Source organism: Oryctolagus cuniculus, chromosome 20, assembly GCF_051225735.1.
Source record: "Oryctolagus cuniculus isolate XC-2025 breed Fujian yellow rabbit chromosome 20, ASM5122573v1, whole genome shotgun sequence".
In the NCBI taxonomy this organism is placed as follows: Eukaryota; Metazoa; Chordata; class Mammalia; order Lagomorpha; family Leporidae; genus Oryctolagus; species Oryctolagus cuniculus.
This window is the reverse complement of record NC_142886.1, coordinates 16793918-16819666: the sequence shown is the minus strand read 5'-3', so window position 1 is coordinate 16819666 and position 25749 is coordinate 16793918. Positions and strand designations below refer to the sequence as shown.

Below are 25749 nucleotides of genomic sequence, written 5' to 3'. Positions count from 1 at the left end.
GTGCAGTGGAGGATGGCCCAAGTGCTTGGGCCCTGCACCCCATGGGAGACCAGGAGAAGCACCTGGCTCCTGCCTTAGGATCAGCACGATGCGCTGGCCGCAGCACGCCGGCCGCGGCAGCCATTGGAGGGTGAACCAACGGCAAAAGGAAGACCTTTCTCTCTATCTCACTCTCTCACTGTCCACTCTGCCTGTAAAAAAAAAAAAAAAAAAAAAAGTACAGTTTCTGAACTTTACCTTTAAAATGTACCTTTACAGATTTAAATTGAACTTGGGAGAAAGGAGAATTTGTATTGGTTGGCTTACTTTGATAATTACCAGAAAGTATAAGGGATTCTTTTGGATTATGAAATGTGTTGTGACAACATTCTTGTATTGATGTGAGATAGGAAATTAATGACAACTTAGAGTAAACAACAACAAAAAAAGATCTGAACCTCTCAGGAAATACAGTAAAATATAATGGTAATTTACACATGATGGTATTGAGACAACTGGGACTTGGCAATCAACTTTCTGTTGCCTTATGTCATTTACTGAGCCTTGGTTAAATCCCAGACACTGTGTTGGGTGTCAAAATGAAAAGGTGGGGGCCTACGTTGTGGTGTTCAGGTAAAGCCACCAGTCCTGTGATGCAGGCATCTCATATGGGCACCGGTGAGTGTCCCAGCTGCTCGACTTCAATCTAGATCCCAGCTAATGGCCTGGAAAAAGCAGCCAGAGGTGGCCTACGAGTTTGGGACCCTGCCACCCCATGGGAGACTCAGAAGAAACTCCTGGCTCCTGGCTTTGGCCTGGCCCAGCCCTGGCTGTTGCCACCATATGGGGAGAGAACCAGAGAATGGAAGATCTCTCGATCTCTCTCTGTCTCTCTCTCTCTCCACTTCTCTCTCACTTTCAAATAAATAAATACTTTAAGAAAAAAATGAAAAGATGAACAAGATATAGTCCTGAGCCTCAAAGAGCCCATCACCTGGTGAGGGAGATAGCTGAGTAAACCAAGAATGGGAACATAGTTCATTAAATGCTATGACAGAAGTAAGAGACCCTTGTGTGCAGTGGTTCTCAAACCTGGCACACATTAAAATTTCCCAAGGGAAGGCCTTCAAATAGTACAGTTGCTTTTGCCTTATCTCTTAGAGATCATGATTTAAATGATCTGGGAATGGATCCAGGTCATTTACAGGCTGTTTCTCAAACCCCACAAGGAAATTCTAATATGCAGCTGGGATTGAGAATCCCTGAGACAGAAGGACACCAAACTCAGTTCTTAAGAAAAACAGATAATGGTCAAGCAGACAAGGAGAGCTCTGTGCAGGGAGGTAATAGAACTCATGGTACCTCCGGGGAGCTGGAGGTGATTCTGTAGAGCTCAGTGTAGGAAGTTTCAGGGAAGGAGGACGTGGGGAAGGATGAAACTGGGACGTAAGGCAGGAGGCAGTTCATCTGTGGTCTGTGACGGAGTTTGGACTTTTTAACAAAGTTGATGGACAATCCATGATGGCATTATCTTTTAGAAAAGATAGCTTCAGGGGCTGGCGCTGTGGCTTAGCGGATAAAGCCGCTGCCTGCGGTGCCGGCATCCCATGTGGACGCTGGTTCAAGTCCCGGCTGCTCCACTTCCGATCCAGCTCTCTGCTATGGCCTGGGAAAGCAGTGGAGGATGGCCCAAGTCCTCGGGCCCCTGCACCTGTGTGGGAGACCTGGGTGAAGCTCCTGGCTTCGGATTGGCGCAGCTCCAACCGTTGTGCCCAATTGGGGAGTGAACCAGCAGATGCAAGACCTCTCTCTCTTTATCTTTCTCACTCTGCCTCTCCTTCTCTATGTAACTCTGACTTTCAAATAAATAAGTAAATCTTTAAAAAAAAAGAAAAGATAGCTTCAGCAGTACCATGGAGGATGGATTAGAGCAGGAATGGGGAACCTTTCTTCTGTTAAGACACATTTGGGTATCTCTAATATCATCTGTGGGCCGTACAAAACTACCAACTTAAAAATTAGCCTGCAGTAGATTTATTAAATATCAAGTCTCGCCTGCAATAGCCTTGGCAAGCTAGACACAGGCCTTATGTGGCCCGTGAGCCAGATGTTCCCCACCCCAGGATTAGAGGGACTGAAAGCAGAGAAACCAATTAAGACACTATGGTAATCCACATAGGAAGGAGGCCTAAACTAAAAGAGTAGTACTGGCAGGGTGGGAGAGAATTCAAGGAAAAGATAACAAGGAGGCAAAGTCGATAGGACAGGTGGATATGGTTTGTGATGTGGCAGTTACTTTTCTTTATTTTGTACTTAGTCTTGCTCATTTGGTGGATCTGCCTAGAATTAAATATTTCAGAGGTAGCAAGGAGCTCCGTTTTATGGACATGTTAACAACTTCCAGTGTGGAGTGTATCTAGTCATTTAAAATCCAAAAGCGATCAAAATAATCAGAGGCTGTTTACAATCCCTAAAATGACTAAATTCCTGACATGCTTAAGGCCAAGCATCTAACATTTCCACCCAGATTGGTGGGGGGAGAGCGGGAAAACAGCACTAAAACAAAGGTTTGAGAGATTTTAATTAACACAAATGGCTGTGCCTAGTCTTTAAATCTGTCCAAAGCAAATGGAGTGAAAGCCTTCTAATCCTTCAGAGCTTCTTCTGGCAGTGACCTCAGAAAAAAGAGCCTCCCTCCGCCATCATCAAAATGACTTCCTTTAGATCCTTGTTGTTCCTTGTAGGTCTTTGATCCCAGGAATCTCTGAGGCGGGGAACAAAATGGGGCGGGGTAGGGGGAGGTAAAACATCGAGTGTCCTAGCACTGAACTTGGCAATACCTCTATAAAATATTAAATTAGACCTTAGGCTAACAAATGTATTCCAAAAATCTCTATCCACTATTTAAGGCTTTAATGTGATTTTTTAAAAGAGAATAGTTCTTACCACATTGGGGTCATGTCCGCCAGTAGCTGCTCTGTCTATAGTTGTGGTCCCCTTAGTACCTGATGGAAAACATTAGGAAAATTAGGGCTTCCTTTGAGGGGGAAAAAAAAATTCTGAGTTGCATTGCTATAACATTCATCATAGTATTATATGATTGTACCACTGTAGGACTCAGTGGTATCAGCATTCATGTAAACTTTCTAATTTTTGTTTCAGAAAATAACTTAAACAATTTTTTTAAACAGTATTTTCAAAGTTGGAGTGGTATACTTTTTTTCTACTGAGAGCTTATATCCCACAAGAGCAAAAAATCATTTGAGGATTACATATAAGGAAAAAAAACTGAGGCTACAGAGTGTATTTTAGTACAATTTTTTTTTTTTTTTTTTTTGACAGGCAGAGTTAGACAGTGAGAGAAAGGTCTTCCTTCTGTTGGTTCACGCCCCAAATGGCCGCTGGCTGCGCCAATCCGAAGCCAGGAACCAGGTGCTTCCTCCTGGTCTCCCATCGGGTGCAGGGCCCAAGCACTTGGGCCATCCTCCACTGCACTCCCTGGCCACAGCAGAGAGCTGGACTGGAAGAGGAGCAACTGGGACAGAACCTGTGCCCCAACTGGGACTAGATGTGGGGAGCAACTCGGACTAGACTAAGTTACTGGAATTAAGACTTATTCTATGCATCTGCTCTCCCACAATATGGCGCTGTGAGAGGAGTAAACAACTTTTACACAGCTGCCTCCAGTTCGACCAATAACCTGCAGGAGCTGATCCTGCTCCTGATTGGAGGAGAGCAGCGTACTCGGCATGTGGGTAGCAGAGTTGGGATTGGTGGAAGAGGACTATAAAGGAGGAGAGAGACAACATGCACCAGGAACATCTAAAGGGAACACCCGGATAACATCTGAGCAGCCCCCGAGAGAGCCGGCCTGTGGTGTGCCACTCCCCCGTGGAAGTGGGGAAAGTGGCAGGGGGAACCGCCCTTCCACAGAGGTAGAAGGATCGGCAGCCAACCCGGGAAGAACCAGCAGCAAACCCGGGAAGGGCCGAGCAGACAAAAGAACAGTGCAGGGTCCTGTGTTGTTCCTCCACGAAGAGGGGGAGCGACACTAGAACCCAGCGTGCTGGCACCGAAGGCAGAGGATTAGCCTAGTGAGCCGCGGCACCGACCTTAGTACAAATTTTTTAAGAATTAAAAAAAATATTTGAGAGGCAGAGAGAGAGAGACAGAGCTCCTATTTGCTGGTTCACTCCCCAAATGTCTGCAAAGGCCAGTGCCAAAGCTAGGAGCTGGGAATTCAGTCTGGTCTCCCATGGGGGTAGCAGGAACCTAATTACTTGAGTCATCACTGCTGTTTCCCAGGGTATACATTAGCAGGAAGCTGGAGCCAAAACGAGGCTGAATATAAACCTAGGCTCTCAGACTTGGGATGTAGGTGTTTTTTGTTTTGTTTTGTTTTGTTTTTAAGAGTTATTTGTTTTTACTTGAAAGGCAGAGTTACAGAGAGAGAGAGAGATGCAGAGACAGAGAGCTTCCATCCACTGATTCACTCCCCAAATGGCCGCAATGGCTAGGGCCTTCCTCCACCACTTTCACAGGCACATTAGCAGGGAGTTGGATCAGAAGTGGAGCAGCTGGGAATCAAACCCACGCCGGTATGGCATGGCAGCATTTCAGGCAGTGGCTTAGCCCGCCATGTCACAGCACCAGCCCCAAGATGTAAGTTTCTTAACCATTAGTCTAAACAACTCCACCCCTACCCCAATACAAATTTTACTTGAAAAAATGAAATGATAAATCATGTATGTATATGTATACATATATATACATACCCTCAAATAACTCAGATATGTATCCACAAGAATGACCAGCTGTGGATAACACAACAAACAAAACATAAAGGTGAGGATAGGGGAGGAGAATGAGGGAGAATGATACGCACAAGCTGACTGGGAGAAGGGGCAATAAAAAGGGGAAAGATGGAGAGTTGTAGGGTACGAAGTGGGACCTATGCCAAATTAAAATATAGGGGAACTTCCCTCAGTTGAATTTTATTAAATATCAAATAATTTTAAAGTAATTATGTCCCATGCAGTATCTGGGACACACTTGTACTAAAAGTTCTTTGTTTATCTGAAATTCAGCTTTCAGTACATGTGAATACTGTATCCTAGATATCTGCTTTTCTACTGAGTGTGTGATGCAAACAAGTTACAGAATCTATTGTCATTCATTAAAATAATGCTAGGGGTGGGTGTTTAGTCTAGTTGGCTAAGATGCCAATGTCCCACATTGGAGTATCTTCAAAATTACATTCCACCTTTTCTCCAGCTCCTGATTCCACTTTCCTGTTAATGCAGACCCTGGGAGGTGGCATTGATGACTCTAATAATTGGATTTCTGCCACCCAAAGACTTAGAATGCATTCTTGGGTGTTCAGGGCATTTGGGGAGTGAACCAATGTATGGGAGCTCTCTCTTTTTGTCTCTGCCTCCCTCAGTCTCAAAAAAATATTTGACCTAATATTGACAAAGGTCCACTTTTTTTTTCTATCCTCAAATTTGTACTTATGGGGAAAAAAAGCATTTTATTTTCTCCTGGACTTATGTGAGGTTTTATACGAAATGAAAGAATGATTCAGATTAGAAATTAGCTCGTGGCCAGTGCCACGGCTCACTAGGCTAATCCTCCGCCTAGCGGCACTGGCACCCTGGGTTCTAGTCCTGGTCAGGGTGCCAGATTCTGTCCCGGTTGCCCCTCTTCCAGGCCAGCTCTCTGCTGTGGCCCGGGAGTGCAGTGGAGGATGGCCCAAGTGCTTGGGCCCTGCACCCCATGGGAGACCAGGAGAAGCACCTGGCTCCTGCCATCGGATCAGCGCGGTGCGCCAGCCGTGGTGGCCATTGGAGGGTGAATCAACGGCAAAGGAAGACCTTTCTCTCTCTCTCTCTCACTGTCCACTCTGCCTGTAAAAAAATAAAATAAAATAAAATAAATAAAATAAAATTAGCTCGTAACATACTAATACTATAAACCGAACTTGGACATTCAAAAAGCTCAGATTGCCTCAAACTTGCAGAAGCCTGTGCTTCAGGGCAGCATTGATCAAGGACCCAGATTTAAGCTAACTGTGGCTGTGGTTTTCCGCCCCTGCCTGTCAGCATTTCAGCCTAGCACTACTATTTTCCTTTCACTAGCACCTGCTGAAGTGTATTTCAGCCATCAGAGTAATACTGAAGTGAAGTAAAGGTTAAAACTGAGAGGAATGCCGTGGTTTCAGAACAGAGAGAGTTATACAGTAAATAAGATCTCAAGACTATTCATTTCCCACCTCAGTGGGCTTTCACCTCCATTTATAAATGTAGCATAATATTCATATCCAACCTTCAAGTTCTTCTCAAAAAATGAGTTCAAGCAAATGCTTAGAGGTGGGGCTTGGCAGTGGTGTAGGGGAAGGGGAGGGGTGGGTGGGAAGAGGAGGAAAGCAATACTGTCAAAATCAAACATCACCAGTTATATTATTATCGAAGATAAATCCCTTTAAACATCAGCAGGTATCATGGAAAATTCAGCTGAATTTAGAGACTGCTTGGTGCCTGTGCTCTCTAAGATAGGTGACTGCCAAAGGTCACAAATTGTTCTCTTGACTCTACAGAAGCCAAGGATATGTGCCATTTACCCTGATTCAAATTACAGTTTTACTCTGGTGGGGAAACAAGCCCTTCAAATGCAACCTGAAAAACCAAAAGGAAAGATTGCGTCAGCGTGTAAACAACAGAAAAATGTTTTCCTCTTCTAGACTAGGTGAGGCAGTCTACTAAACAATGGTAATGCTATACCCTGGGCCTCATGGGAATTTGCAAGCAGGGATTGCTTGAAGTATAACAAAGTCAGTAAGATTAACACAGGAGTGTATTTTGCCGAATGAATAGATCACACCACTGCAACTCAGCCAACCAGCACACAGGACAGTGGAAGGAGGGATTCTTGGCCAAAAGCAGTTGGGTAAACTCTCCTTGTACTTGGAAGTGCCTAGACCAGAAGGACTTGTACCCTGATTTGCTGGGAGATATGCCCAAAATTACATTCCACCTTTTCTCTAAGACAGATTTGTGAGATTCAATTCTTTTGAAAATAGATGAAAAAAACACTATTAAGTACTCAAACTTCAGATAATCACCACCTTATGCAATTGCCCAACCCCCTCTTGAATTCCATGTCCCAATGGCCTGATTTATCTGTGGTAGAAAAAAAAAAAAAACAGTATTGAACAAACATTGTGGAGGAGGTGGGCAGTGACTTTCTGGAATGGAGGGAATGTAGATCGGGGAGTTGAATAATAGATAAAGCTTGTAGAGCAGAACACCAAGTTTAATAGAATCTAATCAAGGCTGCTAGTAATACACTTTAGTGCCACAGAGTGTGGAACAAAACATCAATAGATTTTTTTTTCTTTCATTTGATATATAAATATGGTACATTTTGTCCTGATGGCAGGAGAAGGCCAATCTCTCCTGCAGCATTTCACGTTCCTGATTACCACTCACTTGTAGACTTGAAGCCTGATGGGGTTGGTGCCACCTACTGGGATAAATGCAGAAATACAAATCTCTCAACCTGTTTTGGAACCTTTCTTTGTTACTGAACAAATTAACAGTAGAGTACAAGTTTGGATTCAAAGCACAGCATTTAGAGATGGAAAATGCACTCCCATTTTACAGCATAGTCTAGGAAATGAGCTTTGACTACAGACTCAGAAGCCTGGCTTCTATGAGCTTGTTTCTGGTTGTGTAACATTTATTCCATAGAGTCACTGTGAGGGTTATGCCACGTGCTAAGTTTTCAATATATTCTACTATATGTTAAGGTTGGTTTTTGATCTTTCTTTTGAGAGTAGAGAGACAGGGAGGGAAAGAGAGAGAGAGAGAGAGCTCTCCAATCTACTGCTTCACTCCAAATACCTGCAATTGCTAGGGCTGGGTCAAGGCCAAGTCTAGGAGCTGCAGACTCAATCCAGTTCTTCCGCATGGGTAGCAGGGATCTAACTGAGCTATCACAGCTACCTCCCAGGGTCTGCACTGACAACAAGCTCGAGTCAGGAGCCAGAGCTGGGAATTAATCCCATTGGTTCCAATGTGGGATTCTGGCATCAACTGTGAGACTAAACACCCACTCCTTTAATGGTTGTTTTATATAAAGAAAAAAAAAACTGAAACGAAATGACTTGTTTTGGTCAAATAACTGGAATGTCCCAAAGTAGCGCCTCCAATTCATGCACCTAACTCTCAACTCTGCTTTTTCCATTACATTACAACTTCCCAAAATTTGATGGTAAGATAATTTTAGTAATGAATAAATTTAGGATGTGTTGGAACACAGCATTAAATACTATAAATCACAGTGAGAAAATTATTCCCTAATTCATTTAAATTTGATGGCCTCAAGGAGGGCATTTCAATTTAGCACTGGTTTTCTTTAAAAATAGTCTATGTCTTTGCTAAACTCACTTCCTAATAAAGATATAACAAGTTTCAAGCTTCAGCATCTTTCTAGGCCGTTAAACTTTTGTTGGTTTCTTTTTGTATGCTTATAAGTTTATCTTCTATTATGAACAGGTTTTTTGTTTGTTTGTTTGTTTCCCCATTTAAAATAGTATTAGAGGAGCAGGCATTTGGCCTAGTGGTTAGGATGCTCATATCCCATATCAGAGTGCCTGGGTTCAGGTCCAGGCTCCACTCCTGCTTCCAGCTTCCTGCTGATGAGCACCTAGAGAGGTGGCAAGTGATAGCTCACATGACTGGATTCCTGCCACACACATAGGAATCCTGGATTGAGTTACCAGCTCCTGGCATGGGGCCAGTGTGGGCATTTGGGGTGTGAATCATCAGATAAGAGCTCCCTCTCTGTGTCTCTAAATTAAAACAAAACATACGAATTTTATTTTCATGCAATACATTTAAGAAGTCAGTCTGAATAGGAAATAAATAATAGTGTAAGTGATACACGAAGCTGGGTACCACACCAATGTTGGTAAAAATCTCTTAACAATTTTAAATCTCTCTATGAAGAGAACTTTTCAGCAAACACTAAAGAGTATAAATAGGTTAATACAACCAAAATCTTGGACTTTTTTAGAACTACTTAGGCTCAAATAAACCCAAAGATTTTGTATATGTGTGTTAGAAAGTGAAAACTGCCTATTATCAATGTTTCATGCATGTGGGATCAATAGAACATAGATCAACTGACTACTCATGCCTATGGGTACGTTAATTTGTAGCAGCTGAGGAGAATATGGCCCTGTCCATTCCCCAGGAGTGTAAGAGAGAAGAGTCTTGGTTTCAGAGCTGTCCTAGTTCAAAGTTGACTTAATAGTCTGTAAACAGGGTGGGGGAGGGTCTCCCGAGGGACTCAAGTTGACTGGAAGCCTTCATGATTTACCAATCTAGGTTTGATCTGAACCTGGAGCTAAAAGGATTTTGGCTCTTTACCCTTTGGAACCCTTGAGATAACCTTCAGCTAATTTTGAAAGAATTCATAGCCTTCCTCTCCTGTATATTTCTAATTTGTATCTTAATGTCTATAAACTATTTCTGGTTGCATTCCAAGTTCTTTCTTTACAATTCTCTGCTGTCCAAGTCTTACCCAAATATAAGGTGAAAGAAATATATGTATAAAACACTGACTGAAGGATAAGTAGTCCATCAAGTCTTCTAAGTTTTCTAAATTTTACCATTGGCCAAGTCAGGTCAGCACAATGCCATGTACCTTGAAAATCATCTTGAGTTGGTTCATTACTTTTTAAAATTTCAAATTAATAATATGTTATCAGTTTTCACCAAGGAACACATAAGCAGCCTAGGAAATTTAGATTCTAAATTCATATTAGAAATGTTGTTGAGGACATTAGCTGCTATTATCACACATATAGTGTTCTGTCTCCATTATAAAGACCTGGAAGAGGTCTCAATACAAAAAAAGTGCTACATTTCTCCAAAGCAATTGGTTTCCTGTACCTGGTGGACACTGAAAATCTGTTTTTTTTTTCCCCATTCAGCAAATGTTTATTGAGTACCTGTTATGTTCCAGACACTGAAACAGCGGGGGTAGAGGTAGACTTTCTATATGACCCACCTCTAGACATTGTCTACAAACAAGTTCCATTCTACCTACCCAAAGCATCCAAAATTGGGCTGGCCCAGACTGGTGTCAGCTAGCTCTAGTACTGGGCCAGGTAGGACCTGCCATGAGCTATAAGCCAGGGTTAGGACTTAATATGGCATAATAGTTCAGCTATTAAAAAAAACTTTTGAGAATGATCAAAAGTCAGTATGTTAAAAATAACCACAAGCCACTGGAGGGAGGCCTCTGTATTTTTTCATTCCTCATTCATACTGGTAGTGAAGCATAGGATAGGATATTTCTGCTCCCTTGCCTATGATTTTTTTCTGGGGCACTCTGGTGCCTATTCCTAATGTAACTTGTGTGTATGTCTCCTGAATCAGTTGGGTTCTCTTCCACATAATGGTTCTGAAGGTGCAAGATTTAGGGACCTCTCCCCCTGGCAGAGTCCTAATATGGCACAGGGCCATACATGGCAAGAGACAGGGACCACAAGTGTGTCTGTTGTCCCATTTTTTTTTTACTGGGAAATTCAGACCAAACTTGTAGCCTACCTCTAGCAACTATAAATTACTTCCATTATGCTGTTTCATGATTTACTTGACTTGGACTTATGTTCCCTCTCCTTTGATTTGCTCATCTATTTATTTCATCTTACGTGTTGTGCATGACTTGTATATTTCATTTTTTTAATTTACTTGAAAGAGATACAGATAGAGGTCTCCCATTCTCTGATTCATTCCCTGAACGTCTGCAACAGCTGGAGTGAACCAAGCTGAAACCAGGTCCCATGTGGGTGGCAGGGACCCCATGATCTGAGGCTTCACCCACAAACCACCACCCAGCCCAGGGCATCAGCAGGAAGCTAGAACTGGGAGCAGAGCCAGGACTCCAATCTAGGAAACTGATTCTAGGCACTCCGGGCATCCCAAGCAGCATTTCAACTGATAGGTCAAAACCCATCCCCCATGTAACTTTTTTTTAAGAAAAAATTATTTTGTTTTTATTAAAAGGTCAAGAGACAGGATAGAGAATGAGAGAGATTTTTTTATCCATTGGTTCACTCTCCCAGAAGCCCTCAATAGCCAGGGCTTGGCCAGACTGAATCCAAGACAGGAAGTCCATCAAGGTCTTCCACCTGAGTGGTGGGGACCCCAGCACCGAGTCATCATCTGCTGGGTCCCCAGGGTGCACATGAGCATCAAGTTGGATTGGAAGTGAAGGCAGGACCCTACCCCAGGCACTTGGATATGGCATGTGGGCATCCCAAGCAGAGATGTGCCATCATGCCCACCCCTATGTGTGACTTATAAGCTGTTCAATCTCTTCACGGAATAAGAGGAGGAAATTAGAGATATACATACTGATACTGATAACATTGTTATCCCTTCGTCGTGAATTCTCACTGCATATCCACCTTTAAAAATAGAGATACTTCAAAAAGTTAAAGGAAAGTGGAATTAAAAATAATTTTGATGTAAAAACTTTCTGCATACAAGGTATCTTCCAAAAGTTCATGAAAAACATTAAAAATTATGGATTTCAAAAATTGCTTGCATCAAAATAAACCTTTTAACTCCTTTTCCATGAACTTTTTGAAGTACCCTCATACAAAGTTCAGATACATATATACTTGAAAATTCTCTCCCTGCCTCTCAGAGCCATTCCTTTATTCTATCTTCTATGGGGAAAAACACCATGATTTCCTCTAGTGATGCTACAAATTCTTTGAGTGATATCTCTGAAACTCCCAGAGGAACAAGGGATTGGTGAAATTCACAAGCCATTGTGAAATGTCTCTGAAGTAGTAGAATCAATTCCAACAAGATTCATGAGATCAAACAACTCTAATTCCTAGGAAAGGGGAGAAAGTGAGAAGTGAACTAATGTCTTATTGGGTGCCAACTCTCTATCAGCTACATACACTAAGTATATGAAATATTACTTTATCAAGGCAAACAATTTTCTCCATAGAGGACCCTTACCTTGGATATGACAACTTTTGAGTATTAACAATAATGAAGATAGTAAAAAAAAAAAAAAAAAAAAAAAAAAAAAACACCTAACATATTTGCCAGGCATTGTATTGCTCACTTTGCAAGTAATATGGTATCCGGGTATCCAATGTACGACAAGCCAGACAAAACCGCAAACTGCATATTGATGACACTATACCTACCTTGGAATCCTGGAATATTTAAAAATGCTTGCTTTGGCTCAAAATTTTGCTGTAAGTATAGTGATAATTTCAGATCATTGGCCTTCTGATAGTTCTTCAAGGCTTCAATTCTCAGCTCGATCACTTTGCCATGAAAGTCATTCTGAAAGAGGATTTTTATCTTTATTTTTTGCCAGGCAGAGTTAGTGTGAGAGACAGACAGAGAGAGAGTTATAGACAGTGAGAGAGAGACAGAGAGAAAGGTCTTCCTTCTGCTGGTTCACTCCCCTAATGGCCGCTACGGCAGGTGCTGCGTTGATCTGAAGCCAGGGAGCCGGGTGCTTTCTCCCGGTCTCCCATTTGGGTGCAGGGATCCAAGCACTTGGGCTATCCTCCACTGCCCTCCCTGGCCACAACAGAGAGCTGGACTGGAAGAGGAGCAACCAGGACTAGTACCCAGCGCCCCAACTGGGACTAGAACCCGGGGTACTGGCGCTGCAGGCGGAGGATTAGCCAAGTGAGCCCCGGCACCGGCCAAAAGAGGATATTTTTAAAACTTACTCAGATAGTGTTGATATCTAAACTCAGTGTTACTTGAATATTCTTCACTCAAAAGTCAAAGAAAAATATCCTATCGAGTTTGATCTATAAAGGCTGGGCAGAGGTGAGTGTTTAGTGCAGTGGTTAAGACTCCCATTGGTGCATCCACATCCCATATCAGAGTGCCTGGTTTTAGTCCTGGCTCCACTTCTACTTGAGCTTCCTGCTAATGCAGACCCTGGGAAGCAGCAGATGATGGCCCAAATACTTGAGTTGTTGCCACCCATGTGAACTCCTAGATGGAGTTCAAGCCTCCTGGCTTCTGCCTGGCCCAGCTCCAGCTGTTGTAGACTTTTGGGGAATGAACCAGCAAATGGAAGATTTCTCACTGTCTCTGTTCCTTCTGCCTTTCAAATAAATAATTAAACAATATTTAAAGGCTGAGAAAAAGTGTATGTGGTTCCATCCCCCCCGTTTCAACTCGGAAGAAATACTATATATTCTAAGTCACTCAAGGTGGAGCCAGAGACAGGTTTGTTTTGCCATTTCTTGATAACACATTTCTTTTAGCAGGATAATTGGTGATATAGGATGAAAGGATTTTTTTTTTTTTTTGACAGGCAGAGTGGACAGTGAGAGAGAGAGACAGAGAGAAAGGTCTTCCTTTGCCGTTAGTTCACCCTTCAATGGCCGGCGCGGCCGGCGCACCGCGCTGATCCGAAGCCAGGAGCCAGGTGCTTCTCCTGGTCTCCCAGGGGGTGCAGGGCCCAAGCACTTGGGCCATCCTCCACTGCACTCCCTGGCCACAGCAGAGAGCTGGCCTGGAAGAGGGGCAACCGGGACAGAATCCGGCTCCCCGACCAGGACTAGAACCCGGTGTGCCAGCGCCGCAAAGCGGAGGATTAGCCTAGTGAGCTGCGGCGCCGGCGAAAGGATTGGTTTTTAACAATATGAAGCTAAAAGCTTTTCTTTGTATGAATGAAATCATATCCTATATCCAGCCTTGGAAGACCTTAGTACCTGGTGGATGTTGGCTTGTTCCTGATACTTGACCCATTCCATTTTCCTCTGTTGCTTTTCCTGGTGGAAGAAAGAGCCTCTGGGTGACAAAGTAAATCAAGATCAGAAATCAGTTTTCTTAAAATGCTGAAAAACCTTTACAAAAGTATGATGTCATAAATTCACTATTAAATCAGTTTCAGCTGTACAGTCCTTGGGCCAGCATTGTGGAACAGCATGTTAAGTGACTGCTATAACATCAGTATCCCATATCAGAGAACCAGTCCATGTTCTGGCTGTTCCACTTCCAATTCAGCTCCCTGCTAATGCTCCTGGGAAGGCAGTGGGGTATGTTCCAGGTACTTGGAACTCTGGGTTCCTGGCTTTAGCCTGGCCCAGCCCCAGCCATTGCAGCTATTTGGGAAGTAAGCCAGAGGATGGAAGATTCTCTCTCTCTCTCTCCTCCCTCCCTCCCTCCTTCTCACTCTGCTTTAAAAAAAAAAAAAAAAAAAAAAAAAAAAAAAAAAAAAAACACTTTAAAAAAGCCTTCTATAATCCTCTTAATTGACATCACCTGTACAGTCCACTCTCTAAAAGTTAAATGAATAGGGTTATTTTCTGTGAATGAGTTGCTTATGGGAAGATTAGATATAAGCAAATACTTTCAAATAAATTTTCAAAAGTGAATTAACAAGTGTGCTGGTATCACATAGCTATTGCAGAATTGGAATTGTTGGTATAGCTTCTCTTACTTTGCCCTAACATAATTTTCCAGAAACTTATAATGTCAGTCTAACTCAAATATAATTTCCTAGAGGAAGCAGATTACTTATAAAAATTTGCAATGATTCAAGAGCATATCATAGCTTAGGCAGATTACTGCTGCATTAAAAATGTCTAATTTATCTATTTACAGCTGTGAGAGCTACTATCATTAAGATGGTTGTATTACCTTCTTTATCTCCTTCACTTTCTCTGCAAATGATACCTCCAGTTCATTCTTGGTCCTCCTAGGTGACGAGGGGGATTTGGGAGCCTGGGAAAAAAGAAGAAAGCTAAAGGAATAGGAGGTCCCAGGAGAAAAGTGCAATGCTGGGCAGACCACAGAGGCGACATACTCTACCCTAGTTGCCCAGACCATACCTATTTGCCCTCCCAAAATAGCTCTGATTGTCAATAGGATGGTTCCTGTTGCATTATACCAACAATCCTGAAATGCTAAGCACATGCAGTCCACTTACCTTTTCATCCTCAAAGTCTTCCTTGGTTTTTATCTGTGGTGCTTTTTGTTGATCACGGAGTTCTTCTGTCTCAAATGTCTGTGGAGAGACATTTCGGTGAAGCTTTAAATTAGTGGGAATTAATGTGAGGGAAGTGGAAAACCAAAATGGGCAAATGCTTTTGGTTCCTGCCAATCAGCAACTTCTCAGAGCCTTACAGGAAAAGTCTGCTAACAAAGGGGGATGAACCCTTCCACTTCATCTCTTAAATGAACCTTCTAATAATAAGTCATTAACTTAACCTTTATTATATGACACTTTAAGCTACTTTCTACATTACTTGCACAATTCTACTACATTCCATTCTCATTTAAGCCTAACAACTCTTTGAGGACTATTTGATTTCTGTTTTATAGATGAGAAAACAGACTTTAAGAGATTGTATTTTGTTTAGAATGAGACAGCTAAAAAAGTGCAGAGCTGCAATTTTATAATGTATACAACCTAAATTTTAAAAATTTTACGACACCAAGGGAAAGACAGAAACAGAGACAGATGGATAAGAGCTTCCATTCACTGGTTTACTCTCCTGATGCTCACAATAATTGGGGCTAGGCCAGGCGAAAGGCAGGAGCTTGAAAATCAATCTGGATCTCTCATGTGAATGGCAGAGAGCCATTATCTGCTATTTCCTAGCATGTGCCTTAGCAGGAAGCTAGAATCAGAAGCAGAGCCAGGACTCAAACCCAGGCACCATGACACAGTGGTGCAGGCATCCCAAGCAGCACCTTAACTGCTATGCCAAATGCCTGCCTGCCCCCAGAGTTGGAATTTGAACCAGATCTTTTTTACTCTGAAGCCTGGGTTCTTAGTCACTAGGCAAGCTGCTCTCCTATTTCTCCTTGTCAAAAAAAAAAAAAAAAAAAATCAAGGCTACTCAAAAAGTTTGTGGAAGTGAAATTGAAAGATAATGAGAATTTCCTGTTAATGTTTTTAAGCCTTCTGAATGGGTAGGGAAAGTTGGTCACAAGCTAAGGTGTTAGGACATCCCTTATAAAAAGTCTTTTGGGAGCTCTGGAGAAGGTGAATTTTGATAGAGAATTGTGCTGGTACCTTTCTTACCACAAGGAGTCAAGAACTTGAGAACTAACACTGACAACTCATAGAAGTGATTTGTAGCTGCTACTGAGAACCAGAAGTGAATCTCAGTACAAGATGCAGGGCTTGAAGGCATCCTGATCTTTGGTGGAAAGGTGAACTGAAAACAGCAGCCAGAGATCATATCACACACCTGTTTCTATCAGAAAACACAATTCACTCCTCTAACTTCATAATGTGCAAAAAAAACACTGGTGTCTCAAGGGCTTAGTCCACAAAGGAATTCTCCCCCTCATCCCTTGTTTTCCCAGCTGGAGGCTCTAATATCATTATCTTAAACAATTTGGTCATCATTGTAAAATCAGGGAAATTAGAATTGGGTATCATTTGTTCATTAATTCAGCTTAGACTTATTGATTTTCTGCTATGTTCCAAGCACTGTGTTAGGTGCTAGGGAGTCAGAAAAAGCAATCAAGACATTAGAGGAACTTGTATTCCAGAAAGGAACAGGGAGATAAGACATGAGTGAAAAATTAATAATTCACAAATAGTAAGTTCATATATGACAACTGCTATGGGAGACAGAAGCAGAGCTGTATAAAGGAAAGTAGGAGGGCCTCTCTGAGGAGGTGACATTTAAACTGAGACCTGAAGGAAGAGAATGAGCCAACCACAAGGAACTAGCATTACAGACAGGCAGGGGGTAAAGCAACAGCAAAGGCCTTAAGACAGTAAAAGGCTTGGCCTGTTTGAGAAACCACAAGGTGTGTGGTTTCCTAGAAAGCAAGGGGAGGGCTTCTAGGAGAGGAGACTTGAGAGGTGGGTACAAACCAGATTGTACCACAGTAGTGAGTGGCTGAAAAGGGTTTTCATAAGAAGAGTGACATGTTTTGATTATTTTAAAAAGAGCAGTTTGGATGTTATGTGAAGAGTAGATTGGAATGAGGCATGGGTAGAAACAGGGACGGGGGGTGGGGGGAAGGGGCCTCAGGAAAGGGGGATTCTTTGCATGGTGATCTGCAGGATAATACTTTCAGGAGATCCTTAGAGGCACACCTTGTTCCATAGCATCGCCATTTCCTTCCGAAGCATCTTGTTTTTCCTTTCCTGTTGGAGGGAGAAAGAACCAAACAAACAGAAACATGTGTTTGTTCAGCCACTAGAGTGAAGTTGGAAGAAATTACTAAGACAATGATGGGAAAGGGGTGCAGGGATATAGCAAACCACAGAGGAAGGCAAAATCCAGGAACATGAGCAGTGAGTTTAATGAAGATAATGACAAAAAGAATTTAGCAAGTTACTGTTATGAAAAATAAGTTTAATTACAGTGATGTGAGATGATATCAAAATACATAAGTTCCTAACTTAGAAAAATTTCTCTGGAGGTTGGCCTGTTAGGTAGGAAGTCAGATATGAGCTTATGTGTGTGTGACAAAGGCCTAAGGAGACATTTGGGTCCAGCATGTGCATCTCAAAGTCATCCCAGTAATGTTTCAGGGGCAGCCCAGTATTTGCATCCTGCCCTGCTCCTTCTACCTGATAACCTGCCAGGTAGGGGTCCCCTCCCCTTCTGCCTGATAACTTTCCAGGTACAGCCCAGTATCTGCACTTCAAATGCCCTCCCTGCTCTTCCTCTAACAGGGAAGGTGCCAGCCAGACTTCCCCTGTCTGATAAACTCCTATCTGAGTTTTCTCCCTGAAGTTTTCTATTTAGATCCATAAAGTCTTTTGTTTCAGGAGGTTATGTGTGAAGACAAAGACCCATCTCCTTAAAAACCAGACGGCGCTCTCAGCCCTCTGCCTCTATGCTGGGTCGCCGGCCTGCCAGCCCAGGTGTAATCTCTCCACTCAACCATGTAACCTTGCTCCTCCCCCCAGTCCAAACAGCTGGGCACTCTCTCTCGGGTCCTGTCTGGAGATGTACCCATCCGTTCTTACGGATGTCCTTCCCTAATAAATTTTGCTACTTACTCTCCACCGTTCTGTCTCACGCCTGAATTCTTTCTTGTGTGAAGACAAGAACCCTGCCATTCACCAGTAACAAGCCCACTAATGTCTAATTTTATTTCCTTATTTGCACTTTGATTGATATTTTTTATTCTTTTTTAAATGATAAGGGATAACATGCCTATATTCTTTAACCCCTAGACGAAAAAGTTTTTAAAGTCAAAAAAATATGAATTTTTACTAGCTAGTCCTGTTCTTCCCAACATTCCATCTTACTTCTTTGGCTCACACTGGACTTTGTAGACCAAGGACATAAATGTGTTGGAGCATCAGTTGCTAGAGATGAATACTTTGTCTTCCACCCATATCTGACAACAGCAGCAATGGAATTGAGTCCTGTGCAGGAGGCTGTTCCCTGGACCACCATTAACATCTTACCAGGTTCTGTTTCATCTCCTCTGCTTCTTTAATTAGCTCCATAACTGAGGATTCATCATACCCCTTCCCTGCCATGATCTGCCTCATGATCTGCAAACTAGAAAAGAGACATCATAAAATTACATATCTCCAAAACAGTAATATTAGCATTATGCAACAGTCAGGAAGACAGTGGGTGAAGGCTGCAATCTAGGGAGTTATGGAAGTTCTGGACATGGCAGTGTCTCTGTGAGTAGGATGATTCCATTCCTAATTGACATTCATCTTAGCTGTCTGCTCAGTAATGCATTTCGTGCTCCTAGGTCTCCACAGGTAATGATACTCCTTTCTACTCCTTCAGAAGAATGTTTTGGTGTATGACTTTTGGTTCTTCCCTGTAAAGGAGGAGGTTGAAGAATCTGATGTCCAGGATAAATCTCAGAGTTACTCCATTTCCTTGTCTGTCCATCTCCTTGTAACTCCCTTGGTTCTCCAAATAAAGATATTTGAGTTTTAGGGGAGAAACCACTTATATCCTTGTGGTAGTCCCTAGAGAATTAAAGTTATAAAGAAGTTTCTAACAAAATTGCAGTCAATACCAACTCTTTGTGAAATAGGATATCCCTTAAATGTATAAATGTATGGGATGGGTGTTTGATCTGTTACAATACTTTGTTGGGATGCCTGTATCTTATGTCATGATGTATGGGTTCCATGCCTGACTCTGCTCCCAAATCCAGCTTCCTGCTTATGTGCAATCTTTGATTGGAAGTGGTTGGGTCCTTGCCACTTATGTGAGAGACCTGGATGGAGTTCCTCACTCCTAGATTAGGCCTGCTTCAGCCCTGGATACTATGGGCATTTGGGGAGTGAACTAGCAACTGAGACTGTCTCTCTCTCTCTCTTTAATACATAAATAAAATTTAAAAGGTATTGTTTTGTATTTGTGTGCCTTGTACTTTTTCCTCCCCATGTCTCAGCAGTTGTCTAGGCTTTTGTGTTTTCTTGCCCTGAGGGAAGTCTGTGTTGCTGGATTGTAAGCAGCTGGTGCTTGACCACACATTTTTGCCTTAGTTTTTGTTCTCCAAAACTCTGAGTCCCTTAAGATGCTTATGACAAGAATGTTCACAAAAAGTAGAGCAACTGAGGTGAAATCTTCTGAGACTAGAAAGGAATGAGAATTGATGAGTTTAAGAGCAATAAGAACTCTAGTAGTTATGACATCAACTGCCTTGTATGTTTAGAATGGCTGGACCACAACCCAGAGGGCTGCTAGGGTCAGAAAAAAATTTCATATTTCACGTCTCAGCAGAGAAAAAGTAGAGTCATTTATCCTAAAGTGATTCTACAAACATGAATAAGGAAACAATCAGTGTAACCACGGGACACTGAGGTGACTAAAGGTTCTTACGTGTTTCTGAGGTGGGCACGCTAGGGGGAAGAGTAATAATTGTAGCCCTTTGAGATGAGGGCTGAGTCATATTCAAAACAAAAAACCTGAAAACTCCTTTCACTCTGATTTTGTGTTTACAAATTCTTTACCTACCGAAGCTAAGGGTCCAGACTTTTTTAAGAAAACAAAGCAGAACCCAACAATGTAAATGATCATTGCCAAGCTTATGGAGTTTAAGTCCTGGAGGCTTTCTAACTCTAGGAATCCTGAGTGCAGAGCCCTTACCTTCTTTGTTTTTCCTCCAAGTTGGACATCAACTTCTGGAACAAGAGGTTGTTCTTGTCTTCTAAAGGTTTTAGCATCTCCAGCAGTTCCTGCTTCCTTAGCTTTAAGTCCTCATTCAATTCCTTCAAGTAGTTGTCATCTATTTTAGAGCTTCCGGGGGAAGGGACACCAGCCTTTAGCCTGGGCTAGAAGAGAAAGAGCCTCATCTCCCTCCTGGGTAGTTCCCATTTAGCAATGGCCACGCAAGACTCACCTTTTTGAGGGCAAGCAAGATCCTGAAGAGCTTGCACCGCTTGTCATCTTGAATGGAAATGTTTTCTCTAAGAATAAAGAGGCCTCTTTAAAATATGTGCCTTAATTTGCCATCCAGTTAAGTCCTCATTTTTGAGCTGCTGTTCTTGAAACTCCTGTTGCATTGGACTGATTTTAGTTACAGCTTGAGGTCACAATGGCCCTAAGACCACAACATCAGCAGGTATTTTAAGTAACTCCAGCATCATTGACAGCTTGTTGTCTAAAAATACTAACTGCTCTGATCAGTTCTTGCCTTAGCTTTACACAAATCCTAAAACTCTAAATCTGAAGTCTGTGAATGAATTGAATAGAATTGCAGCATATCTATGTTATAGGATTTCTATAGTCTTAGAAAATGGTGGCTTGTCAAAAATAACTCATTAGTCTTCTGTATATAAAGTTAATTAAAAATGAAATTTTAATGAAGAATGGGATGGGAGAGGGAGTAGGAGGTGGGATGGTGGTGGGAGTGGGAAGGCAGGTATTGGGGGAAGAACCACTATATTCCTAAATGTACCTATGAAATTTGTATTCATCAAATAAAAGCTTCCTTAAAAAAACTCATCAACACTGTGACATACATCCCTCTGGGGCATGCCTACTATCTGTAGGGCAGAGCTTTGGAGTCTGTAAATGAGGAAAAGATAAAGACAAAGCACCTGCCTTCTGGAGATTTTAGGAGGAAAGACCGCTTCTAAATGACATTTAAATAAATAGAGATCAAAGGTCTATAGATAGAATAGACTAACATAATATACAAGGCATTGTCATTATTTTCCAACCCTTAAAACATGTTAGAGAATAATGTCAAGGTAAAAAATATTAGGCATGTAGCAAGAGAATATAATTTGAGAAAGATCCATACTGTCAATATGTCCCTCCATAGCCAGGAAGTCTGTAATTCTAGGTTTACCTTCAAATTGATTCTGCTTCTATTTTCCTCTTTTTATTAGAACTACATTTTTTTTCTGGGCCCTGAAATCATCATCATGTCATTTAATGAGTAGAAGATAATCCAAAGAGTTATACATTTGTTTTTCATGCCCTTATTTTTTTATTAAAATTTTTGTAAATTGGTATTTTACTTATTTGAGAGGGAAAGAGAGAGAGAAACAAAGAAGAAGAGAGATGCTCCCATCCATTGGTTCACTCCCCAAATGGCCACAGTGACTGAGGCTGGGGCTGGGGTTCGGGCTGTGTCAGAGTTGGGGCCAAGAACTTAATTTAATTGTCTCTAACATCATTTAAACACAGTTTTAGAGTGGTAGAGCGATATTCTTAGGAAAACTCTCAAGTGTGAGTCTTGTCAATTTTAATTTTAACTGAACATTCCTGCATTTTGTTGGGATGTTCTCCAAAGTAGCTTAAACACTTTTATCTTTTGGGAAACCTTAAAAGCAAAGTAATATAGAAATAACACAAAATTTACATTGTCAGAACTTGGTTTGGATTTTGGCTTCATTGTGAGAAGTGAACTGCCATTGAGCAAGTGACTAAAATCTCTGAGCCTCAGTTTCCACTTTTTATAAACGAGACTGGTAGTACTGATTCGATAGGTTTGTTGTGATGGTGAAATATAATACTATGTAAAGTGCATGGCTCATGTTAGGTGTTCACATTTTAGTGAATTTTTGTTTGGTTGGCTTTGGTCTCAGCATTGTTTAATGACCCAATTCAGCAGTCAGATTAAAAATAAAAAAAGGGTGATTTATGTGACACTAATGAAGCTTAAACTTCAGAACCCTTCATTTTCAGAGTTTTTGTCCCAAAAGGCCAGAACCTCATTTTGTATTTATAAATTTATATTTTTCTTTTCTTTCTTTTTTTTTAAGAGTATTCTCCAAATGTGCAAATGTGTATGCTTATAGTCCTACAAAACCTGGATCTTTCCCTCCTAGGTATCCCCCACACCAAAACTTCTTATGGGCAGACTTTGTGGCACAGTGGGTTGTCACTACCTGGGATGCTTACATCCCATACCCGAATCACTGGTTCAAGTCGTGGCTGCTCTACTTCTAATCCAACTTCTTGCTAATGCATCCTGGGAGGCAGCAGATACTGGCCCAAATACTTGAGTCCCTGCCACCAACATGGAGATTTAGATGGAATTCCTGGCTCCTGGATTTAGACTGCCCCATTCCTGAATGTTGTAGGCATTTGGGGAGTAAATCCAAATGTAAGGTCTCTCTCTCTCTCTTTCTCTCTGATGCTCTTTCAAGTACATGAATATAAATATATATTCTTAAAAACTTCTTTTTAGATAGTCTGTACAAATACTTTTACTAAAAAGTATTTACATGTATCATTTCTAAGTTGTGCTAGATAACTAATACAACATGCTATTAAATTAGAACGGTCTTATCATGTCAACCATAATTCACATTGGTTGCACTAGGAATATCCATGAAAGGTTTGGATTGAATGGGGTTGAGCAAACTCCTCAGAGTTAAAAGAAGGAACTGGGTGCACTAATTATTATTAATAGCATCTGAAACTGTGTTTGTGGCAGGTGGCAGCAAATAGTGGAGGACAAAAATGGCATTGATCACTAAAGCATAACCTCTTTAAATTTCATGTTGTGACATTTGGCTGGCAGAACTATGATAGAATTTTAAAACACTTAATGGGTAGGCAGTATCCCAACTCACCTTCCTTTCTGTCCTTGTTGTAAATGATTCAAAGAGAAAGAACACTTGCTATTCTGATGTGGCCTGTTCGGTAACCAATCAGCAACTTTTATTTCCTCACATTCCGACGCCCATGTCTTTAACTTGGAATGTGACTTCCAAGGAGAAAATCTGACTTATAATATTGTACACAGACACTACAGTGAAGAGCTTAGAAGTGAAAGAGACAAAACCAGTCCTAAGAAGGAATAAATGATGCTCAACATTACCCTCTGGAACAGAGGGATGAGAGAGTGAAGCTATAGATGAGTAGAAAAAGTGGAAGAGAGGGACATTAGGCACTGTTTTCTTGAAGTAGAAGTTAGGCCTCTATTGATTGAGGAGGTATGGTAGGGACTTCTGAAGAGTGATGACTAGAGATTGAGAATAGCACACCTGGGCAGTGGAAAAAGACCCCAACCAGGCAGGCATGAACGACTGCCAAGTAGTGATATGGGTCAAGATGAGGTTGGAAATTGCCGATTTTACATGGCACAAATCACCAGTTGGACAGTTTTTCTGTAGCAGTAATTGGCAAACTAGAAGCAGTAGTAGAGAGAAGAGATGGTTGGTTGACTCCGGGCTGGGATTTGGCATAATGGATAAAAGCAGAAGTTCAAGGGTGTGAGGGAGCTGAGAATACTGGTGAGAGTCTATCAGGGGAGAAAATGAAAAAGGGGTTGGCTAACGGAGGAGAAGCCGGGGCAAGGGCTGAGATGTTGGAGTTTGGAGGTAGAAGAATGCAGATTATCTTTGGCGAACATACATCTTATGAAATAACTTTTGGAACCTCATCACTATTTAGATAAATTATAGTAGCAATTCATATTTTTATGCTGTAAACTTTGTATGTGTTGCTTCCTTTCACTGCATAATAGTCACTGAAATTCATGTGGTAGCTCAAAATAGTCCTTATAACGAGCTGTTCACAATTACTTCATCCAACATTATAGCATTTGATTTTAGTGTCTGTTAAGGAAAAGTGTGATGATTCTATAATCAGAGAACTCAAGAGCAATACCATTTTAGTGTTAGTTTTGCCAGTGGAAAATCAGATTAGTCTAATTAAACCAGGTCTCCAAGAGTAGAGGCAATTATTTTCATATTAAAGTGAAAAAGCAAAACAAAACAAACCCAGAAGCTTTCCTATCTTTGCTTTCCTCAGCTTTGGTTGTGGCAAAAAAAATTTACAGAATTCCTCAGTGAGGAAACATGAGGACCTTCTGTTTCTCTCTGACCCAGAGCCAATTCAAACCTTAAGGGGATATAAGGATTCCTTTAGGGGCTGGCACCGTGCTGGTGCAACGGCAGCGGCAGCGTAGTGGACTAAGCCTCCGCCTGAGGCGCTTGCATTCCATATGGGCTGGCTCCTGTCCCAGCTGCTCCTCTTCCAATTCAGCTCTCTGTCTATGGCCTGGGAAAGCAGCAGCAGAAGTGCTTGGGCCCCTGCGCCTGCGGCGGGAGATGGAAGAAGCTCCTGGCTCCTGGCTTTGGATCAGCAAAGCTTGGGCTATGTGGCCATTTGGGGACTGAACCAGTGGATAGAAGAACTCTGTCCCGTCTCTCCCTCTCTCTCTGTAACTCTACTTCTTAAATAAATATTTTTTTAAAAAAAGAATTCCATTAACAAAAACAAGGAGATATGTGCTGGCAGAGTCATAAAAGCAAAACTTCTTGGCTCATAAAGATCACTCACATCTCTTCCTTTTTGTTGGCACCTTCTCCTTAACCCTTGCTATAGCTGTCCCAGGCTCAGCTATCCCTACATTTGGAGTGAATCCAGGCAGTTGAGAAGATTGAGATAAATTTGCGATTCTTGAATTCTCTGCGTTATTGTTAAGGTCTTTTTGTAAGTAATGCATTCTCTTACTGTGTCCAGATACTTAGCACAATGGTTTTTAAACTGAAGTATATAAACTTTCACAACACTTTCCAAGAAATATGGAAGGGAAAATAGATTTTAGAGAATTTTTCCCTGGATTCTTGGTTTCTACAAATACTTCACTAAATTGGATCTGCCTTGTCTCTTTTCCACCTCCCCACTCCCAATCACCCTTCTCCACTAGTTAAAAGAACAGAATACCTTTCAGCCACCCTGAATCTTGCTTTAGTGACTTGCTTTGTGGATGTGTAAAAATTCTAAGGCTTTAAAACTAACTACAATTTTAAATGTTGGTGATGGAGTTAAAGAGAGTAAGTTACTGCTAACAACTGGGTTACAAAACTTTTTTTAAAGAAAGATTTATTTATTTATGTGAAAGAGTTACACAGCGAGAGGAGACAGAGATGTTCCCTCTGCTGCTTCACTCTCCAAATAGCTGCAACAGCTGGGTCTGGACCAGGCCTAAACCAGGAGCCAAGAGCTTTTTCTGGATCTCCAACATGGGGCGCGGGCCCAAGCACTTGGACCTGTCTTCTGCTGATTTCCCAGGCGAATTAGCAGGGAACTAGATTGGAAGAGGAGTAGCTGCATCTCAAAGCAGCACTCATATTGGATGCTGGCATTGCAGGTGGCAGCTTTACATGCTACATCACAACGCCAGCCCCAAATTCTTTTTCTGGTTAGATGGTTTCCAATTCTTTGCTTTTAACAAAAATTGAAGGAACACATAATCAAACAATCAGCTTCTGTTTATTAAAAATTAAATTTTGGTAATAAATTATTGTATGATTTTTGCTTATTCCAAAGGA

At 41.7% G+C, this 25749-nt stretch overlaps 2 protein-coding genes across 13 annotated transcripts in view; one reads left to right on the top strand and one right to left on the bottom strand.

The window, feature by feature from the left end:
- The window catches only part of LOC108178623 (uncharacterized), a 75767-nt gene that overhangs the window by 8764 nt on the left and 41254 nt on the right, over window positions 1–25749 (top strand). The window lies entirely within an intron of this gene.
- On the bottom strand, window positions 1758–23154 carry CCDC196 (coiled-coil domain containing 196). The gene is made up of 11 exons (XM_089322798.1): window positions 23141–23154; window positions 20352–20418; window positions 20099–20283; window positions 18442–18538; window positions 17113–17163; window positions 14980–15057; window positions 14691–14774; window positions 13760–13819; window positions 12221–12362; window positions 2926–2984; window positions 1758–2743 (listed from the first exon to the last, which is right to left on the bottom strand). Exons 1-11 carry the CDS (start codon window positions 23152–23154, stop codon window positions 2624–2626), a joined length of 957 nt encoding a protein of 318 aa, XP_089178924.1. The 3' UTR covers window positions 1758–2623.